This window comes from Lolium rigidum, chromosome 7, assembly GCF_022539505.1.
Source record: "Lolium rigidum isolate FL_2022 chromosome 7, APGP_CSIRO_Lrig_0.1, whole genome shotgun sequence".
Taxonomy (NCBI): domain Eukaryota; kingdom Viridiplantae; phylum Streptophyta; class Magnoliopsida; order Poales; family Poaceae; genus Lolium; species Lolium rigidum.
The window spans coordinates 235,720,234-235,737,481 of NC_061514.1; the positions used below are offsets into that span (position 1 = coordinate 235,720,234).

The 17,248-nt window shown below is 42.4% G+C and overlaps 1 protein-coding gene across 1 annotated transcript; it reads right to left on the bottom strand.

Moving 5' to 3' along the window:
* Nucleotides 1-1,216: 1,216 nt before the first annotated feature.
* LOC124676327 (transcription termination factor MTEF18, mitochondrial) lies at nucleotides 1,217-4,102 on the bottom strand. The gene has a single exon (XM_047212406.1). It carries the CDS (start codon nucleotides 4,100-4,102, stop codon nucleotides 2,387-2,389), a length of 1,716 nt encoding a protein of 571 aa, XP_047068362.1. The 3' UTR covers nucleotides 1,217-2,386.
* Nucleotides 4,103-17,248: the final 13,146 nt, after the last annotated feature.

Genomic DNA, 17,248 nt, shown 5'->3' on the forward strand with positions numbered 1-17,248 from the left:
TCCATTGGTTTTCAATTCACAGATAGTGTTATGACAGTTACATAGTTTCAATTTCATCCAGGGTACTTTGCACTTCCATGGCCAGTAAATTTGAGGGAATATACATAGCACCTTCGAATGTATTGCCCTTTTGTATCCCTCTCGCTCATTGTCTTCGCTGTCAATGTTCAATAAAGCCATAGCACCTTCGAATTACTATCATTCAACTGCTAAGACCTGTGGAGAGTAACCAGGTTGTTTAGCTGGGCTAGCGCTAGTGGAAGGGTGGAGGCTGAGCGAGTAGTTGGCTAAGCCTCCGGCTGCCCTTGTGGCAGCATGGAATCTGTGTTCTCGGCGCATGTGCCGAGTGCCGACCGTGTTCTGGTCTCTGGGCCTCTTCTTCTATGAAACTGATACGTCTATCCAGGACGTATCATTGAAAAAATGTTCCTGCTAAGGCTAACGCTCAATTTCTCCCCTGGATGGCTAGACATATAACACTGGAGACTTTTGATGTACCAAAGCGTAGAATAGTGGTGCGAACTAGTTCTCCACTGCACTTGAAATAGTTAAATAGGCAATCTAGAACCAAACCCTTGCCTGCCGCCCAACTCAAAATAAGTTCTCCACATTCCTAATACAAGTTGAAGGCCACCAGATTGTCCTGACCTTCCAAATTAGCAGTCTGAGGAATAGGTCAAACCATAAAACAAATTCTGAACACGTTACACTAAACAATGCCGGTTGTTAGGTGTTCCCTCGAAACCCAAGTTTAGATTGTTGGTACTCCCTCCATCCCATCAAACTTGTCTGAGATTTGTCAAAATTTAGATGATCTAGATGCTATTTAGTGTCAGATACATCCGAATTTAGACAAATCTCAGACAACTTTCGTGGGACGGAGGGAGTACAAACTTACAAGGAGTGAGGCTAAAACCACTGATAGTTATGTATCCAATATTTTCGTTATGGCACTTTTGGACATACCGAGTTCTTGGTTTTAGTGTATTTCCAGATCAACAATTAACGATTCAATACTCCCTCTGTCACACAAGTAGGCCGTTTGAGGATTAGTCAAATATTCCTAGATTTGATCATCACTAATTGACTATGGGGAAGGTTACCATTATTGATAACAAGAAGGTGATACTGATTTGTTATGAATATGCTTTTGTAATGCCTAACATTTTTTGTTTGAAGCAACATTTTTCATGCAAATTGATGGTAAACGTTTCAGCTTGAAGAACTGTGGCAATGTCCAATTACAAAGCCACATATATTAGTGATCAGATGGAGTACCTATCAGCCTGCAGTTGTTTACTACTCTACCATAATTTCAGACTTCACTAATGTTTACATGATTTCAAATTGGTTTTGCATAGCTCAGAGTTGTTTACTTAAATAATATCAGCCTTTCAATCTGTATTAACTTTTAAAATTATTTTTCAATTGGTTCCGTCTTATGCTTGGCAATCAGCATATTTCATACTCGTGAACTGTAACAGTGGTTAACTGTCCATATACAGTTCACAGATATAGGGAACTAACTGTTGGATTATGACAAACATCTCATATTCATGACCAACTTACCCGATACAAACTCATAGTTACCAGTCCACGCCAATTACTTAAAATGCAAAGTTTGCAATCCAGACCTGATTTATTCAAGACATTTTAAAGAATTACAGGATCTAACAATTTCAATTGAATACGAACAAATCAAGTAACAAAGGTGTGATTGGATTAATACTGCAAGTTCTGAACTGATTGCCTTTCATTTGAGGGTAAGTAATAATAACCAAATGTAAATTACCATGGATCTAAAGTACAAAATACAGTACCTCCTGAAGAGATAGCAGTAATATAAGAGATAGCATCACATTAAAAAATATTGCAAGACATAATGTAATAGCAATTCACAGCTGAACGATATCAATAATTGTGGTGCAAATACAATTAAAGTTTCTTTTCCTGTCATAAGCCAGCAATCTTTGTTTATATAGCATGTTCTTACAGTGCTATATAACATGAGTTCAGCATGATGCAACCAAATGACGATGTTGGAAACATCATTTAACCAAAATGTTAATTATGATCAGTAGTAGTCTATCACCTCAGATCAATATATTATGTTTCTCCATGTGATGCCTAACCGTCAAACGGCAAATGCATAGTCCTAGATCTACAATGTACAACACAGTTTTATCAAAATTGAATTACATGGTTGGCTCTTGAATTGCTATGTTCCACTTCATCATCCTGCGCTCTACAGCTAAATATGCAGGAGCAAAGAATTTTGCACAATGGGAAGATGCAATGACTGACTAGTACCTTCTGGAGGGAAAGGATCACAATCCTCTGTACCAATGGTTCTCATAATCATGCCAATATAATTCAAGCCATCCAGTTATTCATTATCTGGATGCTGGTGTTGTATATTCTTGAGGTAACACTCCATGTGTATTCTTGAAGAAAAGCACTCAAGCCACAGCTTTGGCACTGCAGGATGCACATTGTAGAGGTTGGAAATGAACTTCTTCTCTGAGTTAGCAAGCACGGTTGCCGGGGCTAGTGGTCTTTTAAGAAGACCATACTCTTGGAGCCACCGAAGCATTGCATACCTAGGCTTGACCCGGTTCTCCAAATCAAAGCACAGTAGTGCTGGGAAGCAATCAAGATACTCCAAAGAGTACCCCAGCTCCAGAGTCATGTAGTTCAACTTCTCATTGAGCATCTCCTTGCCCTGGTTCAGTACCTTTGGGAACACACTCACTATCCGACACAGCATCGTGTACTCCACCCCTCTTTCGAGGAGGTAGTCAAATCGCTCTTGCAGCATTTCCTGAGTGCTGTGCAGAACGGGGATTACGTGTGTGGCTATCTTGTTCTCACCATACCCGATGCTCTTCAAGAACTCCAGTTTGGCATCCACAAGCTGCACATTCTTCTCCGCCTTCACCTTAACCATTCTATCCAAGAATGCTCTTTCAACCTCCAGATCATAACTAGCATCCTCCGCCACGAAATCTGGTGACAAATACCGCAAGCTCTCCCCGCCACCAGAAATTTTCTCCAGGAACCGATGACTCAGCCCCATTGCCCGCAGCACACCAGGGAGGTTCTTCAGCCTGTTCCTCCCAACCACAAATGGGTGCAACTTCACCGCCGCATCAACCTCATCGTCGACCAATCCAACTCTCCTCAGGTACTCCGGCACTGAGATCACCACATCATCAAAATCAATATCGAAAACCCCAGGATTGCTCAGTAAGTACTTGCCTGCTTCCTCCCCTGCCATCCCCAGACTCTTGAAGAATTTCAACCTCTCACCAATCAGCTCCTCCTTAAGCTCAAGAAACACCCTCTGATTGCACCCAACAAGCCCTCCGATGCTCCCAATCTTCACCCCAGCATCGTAGAACATCTGCATCCTGCGGCACACCCGCAAGAACATATCAATGTCATTGCTAGCCCCCAAATCCGGATCCAATCCTCCATACGCCCTCCTAAGATCATCGACCAGGGGGGCACTGCTGGAGAGATCATTCTCAATAAGCGAGGGGAAAGCAAGGCAGGCAGCAATGATGGCGGCACGGAGCAATGGGCGGAGGCATTCCTCAAGGGCGACGAGGCGGGCGGAGATGAGGTCGGGAGGGACTTGGAGGAGGACATTTGGGAAGAGGAGGCCGAGACGGGACCACGGGAAGCCGAAATGCGCGAGCACGGCGACGGCCTGGAGGAGGGAGGGATGGTCGTTGAGGAACATGAGGTCGGAGTCGATGGAAGGGGGTAGGCCGATGGACTCGAGGAAGAAGGGGAGCTCGTTGAGAGGGTGGTAGGAGAGGTGGCGGCGGAGGAGCGAGGGGAGGTCGGAGGAAGGTAAGGTACTGGGTACGGCCGGGATACCGGCGAGGAAGTCGAGGAGGGAGCGCGGGGCGAGGCCGGCGATGGAGTCGGCATGGGAGGAGGGTAGGTAGCGCGTGGAGATGAGGTAGTCAGAGACGGCGGTGCGAGCGGCGGGGACAGCGGCGCGGCGGAGTCGGTACGGCAGATTCCGTAGCTTCGGGGTCCCCGACGACTCGGTGGAGAATAAGCGGCGGAGCGCGGCGCGTAAGAGTGGCATGTCGCTGCTGCGCCGCCGGGCGGTTCTGCTCTACGCCATTGTTCACCTTGTAAGAGGGGCTAGGGTTTTTCAGACTGCCTGCATCTACAAAATCCAGTCAAAAAAACATACAGTTTAGTCAAAACCTTTTATTCTTCTTTTCAAAATAGCTTAAAACTGGAAATACTTGTACCTCAACTACATACAACTGCCCCTTCCGTTTATATTTACTTCCCGTGCTCAAGTCAAGATTATTAAACTTATCAATCTCTAAAGCTTGAATAAAATCAGATGGGTATACAAGTTTCAAAATAACTACCAATTGTGTCACCTAAGTCTTATCTTCTCCTCAAGACCATAATTTTCATTCCAAGTTAATTCGCCAAATTTAATTAATCCACCGCAAGTATAAAAAGTAGTAAAAGTGTATGTTGCCATTGTACGGACTCTTCAACCCTAGGAGACTGGTGGTATGGTTGCAAATGACATCTCGCATAAACCCGTGGAATCATTATCTAGTTTAAACTAGACTAATTTGCTAAAAAGAATGTTACAACTAACCTAATCGGTTTTGACTACGAAGCGAGGTGGATCCGGCCCCCATTTGCATCCCTAGGGGTTGGCATCTTAGGTAAATCATTGTCGTGTAGATTAGGTTGTAATCTCCATGTTAGATATCACGTTTTTGATGATGGTGCTTAGGGAGGGATGTCATGGCGTAAAATTATAAAGGTATATGTCAGAAAAAAAAACTAACTTTTAGGTCACATAAGGCCAAAAATTGAAGTGGAGTTTTGGCCTTTAGATGCACATGACATATTTTGAAATATATAACAAAAAGGCATAAAATTTCGCCCATACATCTTCACATGCTACCTGCCCACAAAGTTGCTTCATGAAAAATAACTTGTCGTGTGATATGCGTAAAAAGAGACAAAATTCGATGATAAAAAAATAATGCTTTTCATGAGACATTTTTTAATCTTTTGTACACATAACATAATAAATATCTTTTTGTACAAACCCGTATGCAGAAGAATTCTCATTTATTTTTTTCTAAATATGTATTTTTGAGTCGAGGGAGCATATGTAGCCGGGAGTAGAAATGAATTTTCAAAAAAAACTAGTTTATGATGCATCCCTAAAAATGCTCCAGATTTTCTACAACGTGCCCTAAATTTTGCCTCATGTGGTGCAAATTTGGGGCACCCAAAACCGTGCGCTATCACATATTTCAACCACGTGGAAAAGCCCAACATTGAAAATTGAGAATGTCCCACGCAATCCCCATACCACCGCAACCTCTTTGCCGATGAATTTTAGGCATGGAGGGTGCTTCCGGCCTACGCGCCTCCCAAACGGGTGCGCAGCTCCATGGCCACCATACATTCCTTGTCACCAGTGGCGAAGGATGGAAAAAATATGAGGTAGGTGAAAGTGCATAGAGCCCCCATGTGTGGTTTTGGTAATTAATGACAATCTCTATGCACTAATGGTTGCATTGAAGTGTAGGAGTTATCCATAGGCAATGCTTGAACGATTAGTTGGCGTCAAGGTTGCACCGAAGAAGAAGTTCATCGATAGTAGAGTATGGGGGAGCAATCCGCAAGACCTCATCTTCTTCAAGCAAGCATAATCAAGAACGGCGTTTCATCTTGTTGCGGTCAAGATCATCATCATCGAGCTCAAATGGAAGGCGCAAGGTTAAGGTTTGCTCTTGATAGGGGTTCTTTCTTACCGGTCCCGTGGTTTAGTTGGGAGGCCTGTTTATAGGATAATGGTCGTACTATCAAGGGGCTCTCGAGTGAGTAACTCGATCGTATCGTTCGGAGTGCGGTCAAACCTTTGCATCCTTGCATTATGTTTCTTGGTTGTTATTTGTATCTTATCCATGTGCTGTTTTAGAGCTTCTCTTTATTTCCATGACAAGCTCTAGTTCATCGAAAACGGATTTCGCGTATATCACTTGTTGCGTTTTCGACTTGGGTGGTTTTCTCGGTTTCTTGTATTCAGGGGTTGTCCCTCTAAAATTCATATAAAATCATCCTCGCTAGTTTCCATATTTCCAACAAAATTAGTTTCGTCTCATTTGGATTTTCCCATCTCAAGTTATTTGCATTTCAAGTTTGAGTTTAAAAAGAAAAAAATGGGGGCAACGTTTTTTTTGGCCGGTACTACAGCCCGCGCTACCGGGCTTGCTACCGCCCAGCTAGCTTTGCTCCCGGTATACCCTGGATCATTTACCGGTACCTAAACCGGTACTAGGCCCGGAGGTACCGGCCGGCCCAGGCGGGGGGTACCGGTGACATAGGCATGCCGAAAGGGCCAGCAGAATAAGGTACCTGAGCTTATCTGAAGGCCCATGTCCCGAAGAAGTGAAGTCCCGGAAGCCCATAGATCCTCGATAAGGAAAATAGAGTTGTGTTAGGAATTGTATAGCAAGATAGGAAAGGCTCGATGTGCCTCTTAACAGTTTGTAACTTGTACGACACGGAAAGCCTCGGCTCCACCTCCTATATAAAGAGGAGCCGAAGGTGAAAGAAAGGATCGAATCCATTGTGAACGCACACCATATTTTCCAAGTCGAGCACCTTTTCGGCTGAACCTTCGAGATCTACTTGCCCTCTACTTTCTACGAAACCCTAAGTCTACAATCTGTAGGCATTGACAAGTTAATCCCTTGTCAATTAGCGTCGTCTGTGGGAATTGGAGGCCGCAAGGAGGTGATTTCGATGGCATCGTCAACATCATCAACGGCAAGCAACACGATGGACGAGGTAAACAGGTCCAAACCGATCTCGTCGATTTTTTTTCCCTCACCCTCCCACCCGTTTGCATGCATATGCCGATCTGGAGGAGTCGACGGAGATGACGTTCGGAAGTTTCCGCTTCATCGTCGGGAAAGAGGGATCGCGTCTCGCGGCACCGATTTTTTCGGGACTGTTAGCGGCCGATTCCGATTTTTGGGGATCATCAACATCAACCATCGAGTCAGGCGACGAGGAGTTTCACCGGCAAGCTTCACCAAGCCCGCCACCGGCGGAGCACTCGTCGATCTGCTAGGCGACGTGACTTTTGGGTCGTTCACAGATTCTGATCTGGATAGCGACTCGGAAAGCACCGACAACTTCGGCTTCACCAACTTCGACTTCGTCGACAAATCCACTTCTATTAGGGAGGTCTTCGCCGATCTATACGACGGTGTCACTGTGGTGACCCGGCATACCACTGCATGGTGTAGTATGCAAGTCTGACATAACACCAATGAAACACCGTTCCACTAGTATTACATCGCTCAGAGTGGTACAACAGAAACATATGCGGGTCCAAGGCATGTCTATAGAATTACATACAGACTCTGTTACAAAAGATCATCACAACCTCCTACTTTACAATGAGGTATATCTGCAAATAAACTCCAGAAAAACGACTCGTAGTCTAATCCTAACACGAACTCTATTTGTAGAGTATTTAACTAGCTACTGAGGCTATGAATAGATTCTATCTAAATAGGAGCTAGGTTTAGGAAGCTAGTTCCCTTCTATGGCTAACTAGGTTATCTTCTTGTTGGATGTGGTAGTGATGGCGTGTATTTCACACGTTCGTTGGGCAACCCCAAGAGGAAGGTATGATGCGCACAGCAGCAAGTTTTCCCTCAGAAAGAAACCAAGGTTTATCGAACCAGGAGGAGCCAAGAAGCACGTTGAAGGTTGATGGCGGCGGGATGTAGTGCGGCGCATCACCAGAGATTCCGGCGCCAACGTGGAACCTGCACAACACAACCAAAGTACTTTGCCCCAACGAAACAGTGAGGTTGTCAATCTCACCGAGCTTGTCTGTAACAAAGGATTAACCGTATTGTGTGGAAGATGATTGTTTGCGAGAGAAAATAGTAAAAACAAGTATTGCGGCAGATTTGTATTTCGGTATTAAAGAATGGACCGGGGTCCACAGTTCACTAGAGGTGTCTCTCCCATAAGATAAAAGCATGTTGGGTGAACAAATTACGGTCGGGCAATTGACAAATAGAGAGGGCATAACAATGCACATACATGACATGATAAGTATAGTGAGATTTAATTGGGCATTACGACAAAGTACATAGACCGCCATCCAACCGCATCTATGCCTAAAAAGTCCACCTTCGAGGTTATCATCCGAACCCCCTCCAGTATTAAGTTGCTAGCAACAGACAATTGCATTAAGTATGGTGCGTAATGTAATCAACAACTACATCCTCGGACATAGCGCCAATGTTTTATCCCTAGTGGCAACATCACAACACAACCTTAGGGGTTTCTGTCACTCCCCTAGGTGTCAATGCAGGCATGAACCCACTATCGAGCATAAGTACTCCCTCTTGGAGTTAAAAGTAAAAACTTGACCAGAGCCTCTACTAGAAACGGAGAGCATGCAAGATCATAAACAACACATGTATAATAACTTGATAATTAACATGACATCGTATTCTCTATCCATCGGATCCCGACAAACACAACATATAGAATTACAGATAGATGATCTTGATCATGTTAGGCAGCTCACAAGATCCAACAATGAAGCACAATGAGGAGAAGACAACCATCTAGCTACTGCTATGGACCCATAGTCCAGGGGTGAACTACTCACTCATCACTCCGGAGGCGACCATGGCGGTGTAGAGTCCTCCGGGAGATGAATCCCCTCTCCGGCGGGGTGCCGGAGGAGATCTCCGAATCCCCGAGATGGGATCGGCGGCGACGGCGTCTCGGTAAGGTTTTCCGTATCGTGGTTTTTCCGCATCGGGGGTTTCGCGACGGAGGCTTTAAGTAGGCGGAAGGGCAGGTCAAGGGGCGTCACGAGGGGCCCACGCTATAGGTCGGCGCGGCCGAGGCTTGGGCCGCGCCGCCCTATAGCCTGGCCACCTCGTGGCCCTACTTCGTGTGTTCTTCGGTCTTCCGGAAGCTCCGTGGAAAAATAGGGCCACGGGTCTTCGTTTCGTCCAATTCCGAGAATATTTCGTTACTAGGATTTACGAAACCAAAAACAGCGGAAAAACGAGAGCCGGCACTTCGGCATCTTGTTAATAGGTTAGTTCCGGAAAATGCACTAATATGACATAAAGTGTGCATAAAACATGTAGGTATCATCAATAATATGGCATAGAACATAAGAAATTATCGATACGTCGGAGACGTATCAAGCATCCCCAAGCTTAGTTCCGCTCGTCCCGAGCGAGGTAAAACGATAACAAAGATAATTTACGAAGTGATATGCCATCATAACCTTGATCATACTATTTGTAAACATATGTAGTGGATGCAGCGATCATAACAATGGTGATGACATGAGTAAACAGAGTGAATCATATAGCAAAGACTTTTCATGAATAGTACTTCAAGACAAGTATTAATAAGTCTTGCATAAGAGTTAACTCATAAAGCAATAAATCGAAGTAAAGGTATTGAAGCAACACAAAGGAAGATTAAGTTTCAGCGGTTGCTTTCAACTTGTAACATGTATATCTCATGGATAATAGTCAACATAGAGTAATATAACAAGTACAATATGCAAATATGTAGGAATCAATGCACGGTTCACACAAGTGTTTGCTTCTTGAGGTGGAGAGAAATAGGTGAACTGACTCAACATAAAAGTAAAGAGAACGGTCCTTCAAAGAGGAAGGCATCGATTGCTATATTTGTGCTAGAGCTTTTATTTTGAAAACATGAAACAATTTTGTCAACGGTAGTAATAAAGCATATGAGTTATGAAAGTTATATCTTACAAGTTGCAAGTCTCATGCATAGTATACTAATAGTGCCCGCACCTTGTCCTAATTAACTTGGACTACCGGATCTTTGCAATGCACATGTTTTGACCAAGTGTCACAATGGGGTACCTCCATGCCGCCTGTACAAAGGTCTAAGGAGAAAGCTCGCATTTTGGATTTCTCGCTTTTGATTATTCTCAACTTAGACATCCATACCGGGACAACATGGACAACGAGATAATGGACTCCTCTTTAATGCATAAGCATGTGGCAACAATTATTATTCTCATATGAGATTGAGGATATATGTCCAAACTGAAACTTCCACCATGAATCATGGCTTTAGTTAGCGGCCCAAAGTTCTTCTCTAACAATATGCATGCTCCAACCATGAAGGTGGTAGATCTCTCTTGCTTCGGACAAGACGGACATGCATAGCAACTCACATGATATCCAACAAAGAATAGTTGATGGCGTCCCCGAAACATGGTTATCGCTCAACAAGCAACTTAATAAGAGATAAAGTGCATAAGTACATATTCAATACCACAATAGTTTTTAAGCTATTTGTCTCATGAGCTATATATTGCAAAGGTGAAAGATGGAATTTTAAAGGTAGCACTCAAGAAATTTACTTTGGAATGGCGGATAAATACCATGTAGTAGGTAGGTATGGTGGACACAAATGGCATAGTGGTTGGCTCAAGGATTTTGGATGCATGAGAAGTATTCCCTCTCGATACAAGGTTTAGGCTAGCAAGGTTATTTGAAACAAACACAAGGATGAACGGTACAGCAAAACTCACATAAAAGACATATGGTAAACATTATAAGACTCCATACCGTCTTCCTTGTTGTTCAAAACTCAATACTAGATGTTATCTAGACTCTAGAGAAACCAAATATGCAAACCAAATTAGCAAGCTCTAAGTATTTCTTCATTAATGGGTGCAAAGTATATGATGCAAGAGCTTAAACATGAGCACAACAATTGTCAAGTATCAAATTATCCAAGACATTATAGCAATTTTACTACATGTATCATTTTCCAATTCCAGCCATATAATAATTTAACGAAGATGAAACTTCGCCATGAATACTATGAGTAGAGCCTAAGGACATATTTGTCCATATGCAACAGCGGAGCGTGTCTCTCTCCCATAAAGTGAATGCTAGGATCCATTTTATTAAAACAAAACAAAAAACAACAAAAACAACAAAAACAAACCGACGCTCCAAGCAAAGTGCATAAGATGTGGCCGAATAAAAATATAGTTTCAGGGGAGGAACCTGATAATGTTGTCGATGAAGAAGGGGATGCCTTGGGCATCCCCAAGCTTAGACGCTTGAGTCTTCTTAGAATATGCAGGGGTGAACCACCGGGGCATCCCCAAGCTTAGAGCTTTCACTCTCCTTGATCATATTGCATCATACTCCTCTCTTGATCCTTGAAAACTTCCTCCACACCAAACTCGAAACAACTCATTAGAGGGTTAGTGCATAATAAAAATTCACATGTTCAGAGGTGACACAATCATTCTTAACACTTCTGGACATTGCATAAAGCTACTTGGACATTAGTGGATCAAAGAAATTCATCCAACATAGCAAAAGAGGCAATGCGAAATAAAAGACGGAATCTGTCAAAACAGAACGATCCGTAAAGATGGATTTTATTAGGCCACCGGACTTGCTCAAACGAAAATGCTCAAATTGAATGAAAGTTGCGTACATATCCGAGGATCATGCTCGTAAATTGGCGTAATTTTCTGAGCTACCTACAGGGAGATAGACCCAGATTCGTGACAGCAAAGAAATGCGGAAGCTGCGCGATAATCCAAATCTAGTACTTACTTTTCTATCAAAGACTTTACTTGGCACAACAAAACATAAAACTAAGATAAGGAGAGGTTGCTACAGTAGTAAACAACTTCCAAGACACAAATATAAAACAAAAATATTGGAGTAAAAACATGGGTTGTCTCCCATAAGCGCTTTTCTTTAACGCCTTTCAGCTAGGCGCAGAAAGTGTAACTCAAGTATTATTGCGAGATGAAGCTTTGATATCATAAGCTTCCACATTTGTAGTGGTACTAGGGGATTTGTCAATTTTAGGCCTATAATAATATTTCTTTGGTTTAGGCACTTTAGAGGCATACATAAACTTTTGCTCCTTCCCCACATAAGCTTTCTCTCTAAACTGTAAAGATGAAAAGGTCGAACCCAAGGTTCCCATAGCTTTTTCAAGTTTGCCAATCCTATTAATTTGATTATCATGGTCAACAAAAGTTCCTAGGACAATAATTCTTTCATCAATTCCTCCTAAGGATTTATCAAGTTTATCGGTTTTAACAAGTAACATCTCCAACTTAGTTTCAACACTAAAATTTTTCTCTATGGTTTCCAATTTTTTCATAACATCCTCAAGGGAGGTTTCAATTTTAATTTCATTAACAGGTGGTGTTCCAAATAAACTCTCAATAATGCAACTAGCTTCTAAAGCGGGAGCACCTAGGAAGTTACCCCCGCGAGACAATCAAGAACATATCTATTCCGACTAGAGATACCAACATAAAAATTCACTGAGTAAGATAGTGGTGGAGTGTTTCTTAGTGCACCTATTATGGGCATCATTAATTCTATACCAAGCATCTTTTAAACATTCTCCTCCTTGTTGCTTAAATGAACGAACTTCAACTTCAGGATTACTCATTTTAGCAGTAGTAAATAAAACAAGCTAGATAAAGTAAATGCAAGTAAACTAATTTTTTTTGTGTTTTTGATATAGCAAACAAGACAGTAAATAAAGTAAAGCTAGCAACTAATTTTTTTGTGTTTTGATATGATGCAGCAAACAAAGTAGTAAATAAAATAAAGCAAGACAAAAACAAAGTAAAGAGATTGAGAAGTGGAGACTCCCCTTGCGGCGTGTCTTGATCTCCCCGGCAACGGCGCCGAGAAAAAGAGCTTGATGGCGTGTATTTCACACGTTCGTTGGGCAACCCCAAGAGGAAGGTATGATGCGCACAGCGAGCAAGTTTTCCCTCGAGAAAGAAACCAAGGTTTATCGAACCGGGAGGAGCCAAGAAGCACGTTGAAGGTTGATGGCGGCGGGATGTAGTGCGGCGCATCACCGAGAGATTCGGCGCCAACGTGGAACCTGCACAACACAACCAAAGTACTTTGCCCCAACGAAACGAGTGAGGTTGTCAATCTCACCGGCTTGCTGTAACAAAGGATTAACCGTATTGTGTGGAAGATGATTGTTTGCAGAGAAAATAGTAAAAACAAGTATTGCGAGCAGATTTGTATTTCGAGTATTAAAGAATGGACCGGGGTCCACGAGTTCACTAGAGGTGTCTCTCCCATAAGATAAAAGCATGTTGGGTGAACAAATTACGGTCGGGCAATTGACAAATAGAGAGGGCATAACAATGCACATACATGACATGATAAGTATAGTGAGATTTAATTGGGCATTACGACAAAGTACATAGACCGCCATCCAACTGCATCTATGCCTAAAAAGTCCACCTTCGAGGTTATCATCCGAACCCCCTCTAGTATTAAGTTGCTAGCAACGAGACAATTGCATTAAGTATGGTGCGTAATGTAATCAACAACTACATCCTCGGACATAGCGCCAATGTTTTATCCCTAGTGGCAACGAGCACAACACAACCTTAGGGGTTTCTGTCACTCCCCAGGTGTCAATGCGAGGCATGAACCCACTATCGAGCATAAGTACTCCCTCTTGGAGTTAAAAGTAAAAACTTGGCCGAGCCTCTACTAGAAACGGAGAGCATGCAAGATCATAAACAACACATGTATAATAACTTGATAATTAACATGACATCGTATTCTCTATCCATCGGATCCCGACAAACACAACATATAGAATTACAGATAGATGATCTTGATCATGTTAGGCAGCTCACAAGATCCAACAATCAAGCACAATGAGGAGAAGACAACCATCTAGCTACTGCTATGGACCCATAGTCCAGGGGTGAACTACTCACTCATCACTCCGGAGGCGACCATGGCGGTGTAGAGTCCTCCGGGAGATGAATCCCCTCTCCGGCAGGGTGCCGGAGGAGATCTCCGGAATCCCCCGAGATGGGATCGGCGGCGACGGCGTCTCGGTGAGGTTTTCCGTATCGTGGTTTTTCCGCATCGGGGGTTTCGCGACGGAGGCTTTAAGTAGGCGGAAGGGCGAGGTCAAGGGGCGTCACGAGGGGCCCACGCTATAGGTCGGCGCGGCCGGGGCTTGGGCCGCGCCGCCCATAGCCTGGCCACCTCGTGGCCCTACTTCGTGTGTTCTTCGGTCTTCCGGAAGCTCCGGTGGAAAAATAGGGCCACTGGGTCTTCGTTTCGTCCAATTCCGAGAATATTTCGTTACTAGGATTTACGAAACCAAAAACAGCGAGAAAACGAGAGCGGCACTTCGGCATCTTGTTAATAGGTTAGTTCCAGAAAATGCACTAATATGACATAAAGTGTGCATAAAACATGTAGGTATCATCAATAATATGGCATAGAACATAAGAAATTATCGATACGTCGGAGACGTATCAGGTAGCTGACTCCTCTGATAGGGTCCTATCTCTTGAAGTAGTTGTTGACTCCTCGGTCTTCGAGTTGCACTGTAGATCCTCCTTCGATGCCTCCATATCTAAGCAGGGGATTTAAGAGTGGGATGAGTACGAGCGTACTCAACAAGTTCATTATAGGAAAGAGGTGTTTAATGCACTAGCTACGACATTAGACCGGAAAGTCTAATACCAATGCAAGTTTTCATAATCATTTCTTCAAAAGGGTTGCTTTTATTCGGAAGAACTATGTCCGTCGGCCTTCACCGGTTTACTAGAACTTCATGGAGCTCCTTTCCGGCAGCGTTCGCGGTTCCATATCCGGAACGGGGAGTGACGAGTCACGATTCATTACACTCTGCAGAGGTGTGTTGCTTTACCCATAAGAGATCTTAACCTTGGTGCCAACCGAGTCTATAGTTCTCGTCCACACTTCCTTTGGTGTGAGGCCCGGTATAAGGTCTAGCCAATCATGTTCCTCCGCTACCTCGAACACCCACCCGTTGTTGCATGCGCCGACCACGGGTCCACGTCGGTCCCATTATTCCTGTAGATTTCAAGGTGGACCCCGACCACGACAACGGTCTTGGGCTCTACCATACACTCCTACGCCGGTGGCTGCAACCCATCATAGACCGCAATACCGTGGGGACTTAGGACTCCCCGGCCTCACCGCTTGCTCCTTCGGGCGACAAGTGTACTACGGACTATGCCGTGGGGAATTAGGACTCCCCGGCCTCACCGCTTGCCCCCTTGGATTACAAGTGTACTACGGTAAAGCGCATCCGTTGATGAACGAGAGGTGGAAACACTTTTGACTACTCCGTCCCACTCCGGATCTTATGGTTAACACGGGTATTACGGCACAAGAATCACTTGGCGACATTTGTTGTTAATCCTAGATGGATATAAACCCGTGCAATGGAACCTCCACCATATCAACACAATCCATGGTTCCATTGCCCACCACATAGTCATATTCATAGTTATGAAAATAGTGGTTTTGCTTTTTATGCAATAGTGATAAACATAGTACTTTGCAAGTAATTTGGTAGAAATACTCAAATGACATGAGCAAGCGATGAACTTGCCTTTCTTGATCGCAAGATTATGCGAGGCAAGGTCTTCGATGCGCAATAACTCCAAATTCTGAAATAGCATCATCGTCCGGTAAGGACGATGTTTAAAGATTGGCAAGGATGCAATAATGCATAAGTATGAGATGCAATCGCTCTAAGCGTGGCCTAACCCCGATGATTTAGGATTAGTGAGTGGTATTGATTAGTTCAGGGTGTGTTGTATTTTTAGAATGATTCTCATACAAGGTTCTTATTCAGGTGTGGTTACATGGTATCATAAACAGGTGGTAAACTGAATAGTAACAATCATACACACCCAGGAATAGTAGTTGTATAATAAGTAAAGAGCAGTTGTCAATTTGAAGTACTATAAGGCATGGTTGAGGATTACTGGTTATATTTTTTAAAAGAATAACTTTTGAAGAACATGTTATTTAATAAAGAACAAGTATGATTATTAGATTTATGGGATTCTATGGTTTTCTATGGTTCTAATTGTTTTCTGGAGTAAGTGGTAAATGGATCACAACCTAGTTGGATTCATTAGCTATTAGGCTTGATTGGTTTTAATGAAGCATGAGCAACTTAAGCAATTATTTATACATGGTTGCTACCATGGTGGGTTCATCTTGCTGGTGATGGCTAGCTAGGGTTTATCTGTCCTATAAGGCAGGGTTGATGATGATTCCTTATTTTCTTCAAAAGAATAACTTTTGAAGAACATACTTCTTAAGTAATAAGAAGTATTACAATTAGGTTGAGGTTGTCTTGTATTAGCCATTGGATCCACTAAGTAAGGAATGATTGACTCCTAAATAGGATGGTTCATAATTATGAAGTATTTGTAGGGTTCAGTGGACTATGGTTATGTAATGATGAATATTGGGCCTAGATGCTATTTGGGTTCATCACAATGGTGTGACGCTAAGCATGGATGAATAAGGATGATGGTTTTGACAGTAGAAGCTAGGGTTTAAACTTGGTTGATCCTACTTGATCAACTAGGTTTAGTGGTATGCATACATGGAATACTAAATTGCTCGTGATAGGGTTCTACATTTTATGTGGACATAGGTATGTCTTTTAGTTGCTAATGATGGCTCTATGATTGGAAATAAAGTACCATGATCACCTGTTCTAACCTTGGGTTTAGGTTAGAAGCAAATTAGGGTTCACATGTAATAATGGAACTAGGGTTCCTAATTAATTTAGGGTTTTAGGAGTCACATGAGATGATATGTTATAATATCATTCCATGTGGAATTTAGGGTTTGTTATTAACAATTTAATTCTATGATCAATAACTTCATTTTAAAGTTGAAGTTATTAATAACTTTGAAATAAAATTAATATTCACTTTGGCTTTTTATTATTTTTAAATAATTTACTAATTAGGGTAATTATTAATTAGGGTTTAAATTTCCCTAATAATGATTTAATAGGATTGCAAATAAAGAAAATTAGTTTTCATGTTTTCTTTATTTGCTTACTGAGTTTTATTTAATTTATAAATGGTTTCTTAATTTCTGAATTTTTAATGGTATTTAGAATTTAAAATTAAAGGCTTAAATAACAAGTATTAAATAAGTGAATTTTTATTTAAAATAAAAATTTCATTTTATATTTTTATTGGATAGAGTTTTCTTTTCTAAGAATTTTGATATCTTATTTATATTTTTCTGACTTTATTTGAATTTTCTAAATTATTTCAAAGTTTCTGGAATTAATGAAATTGAAATAAAAC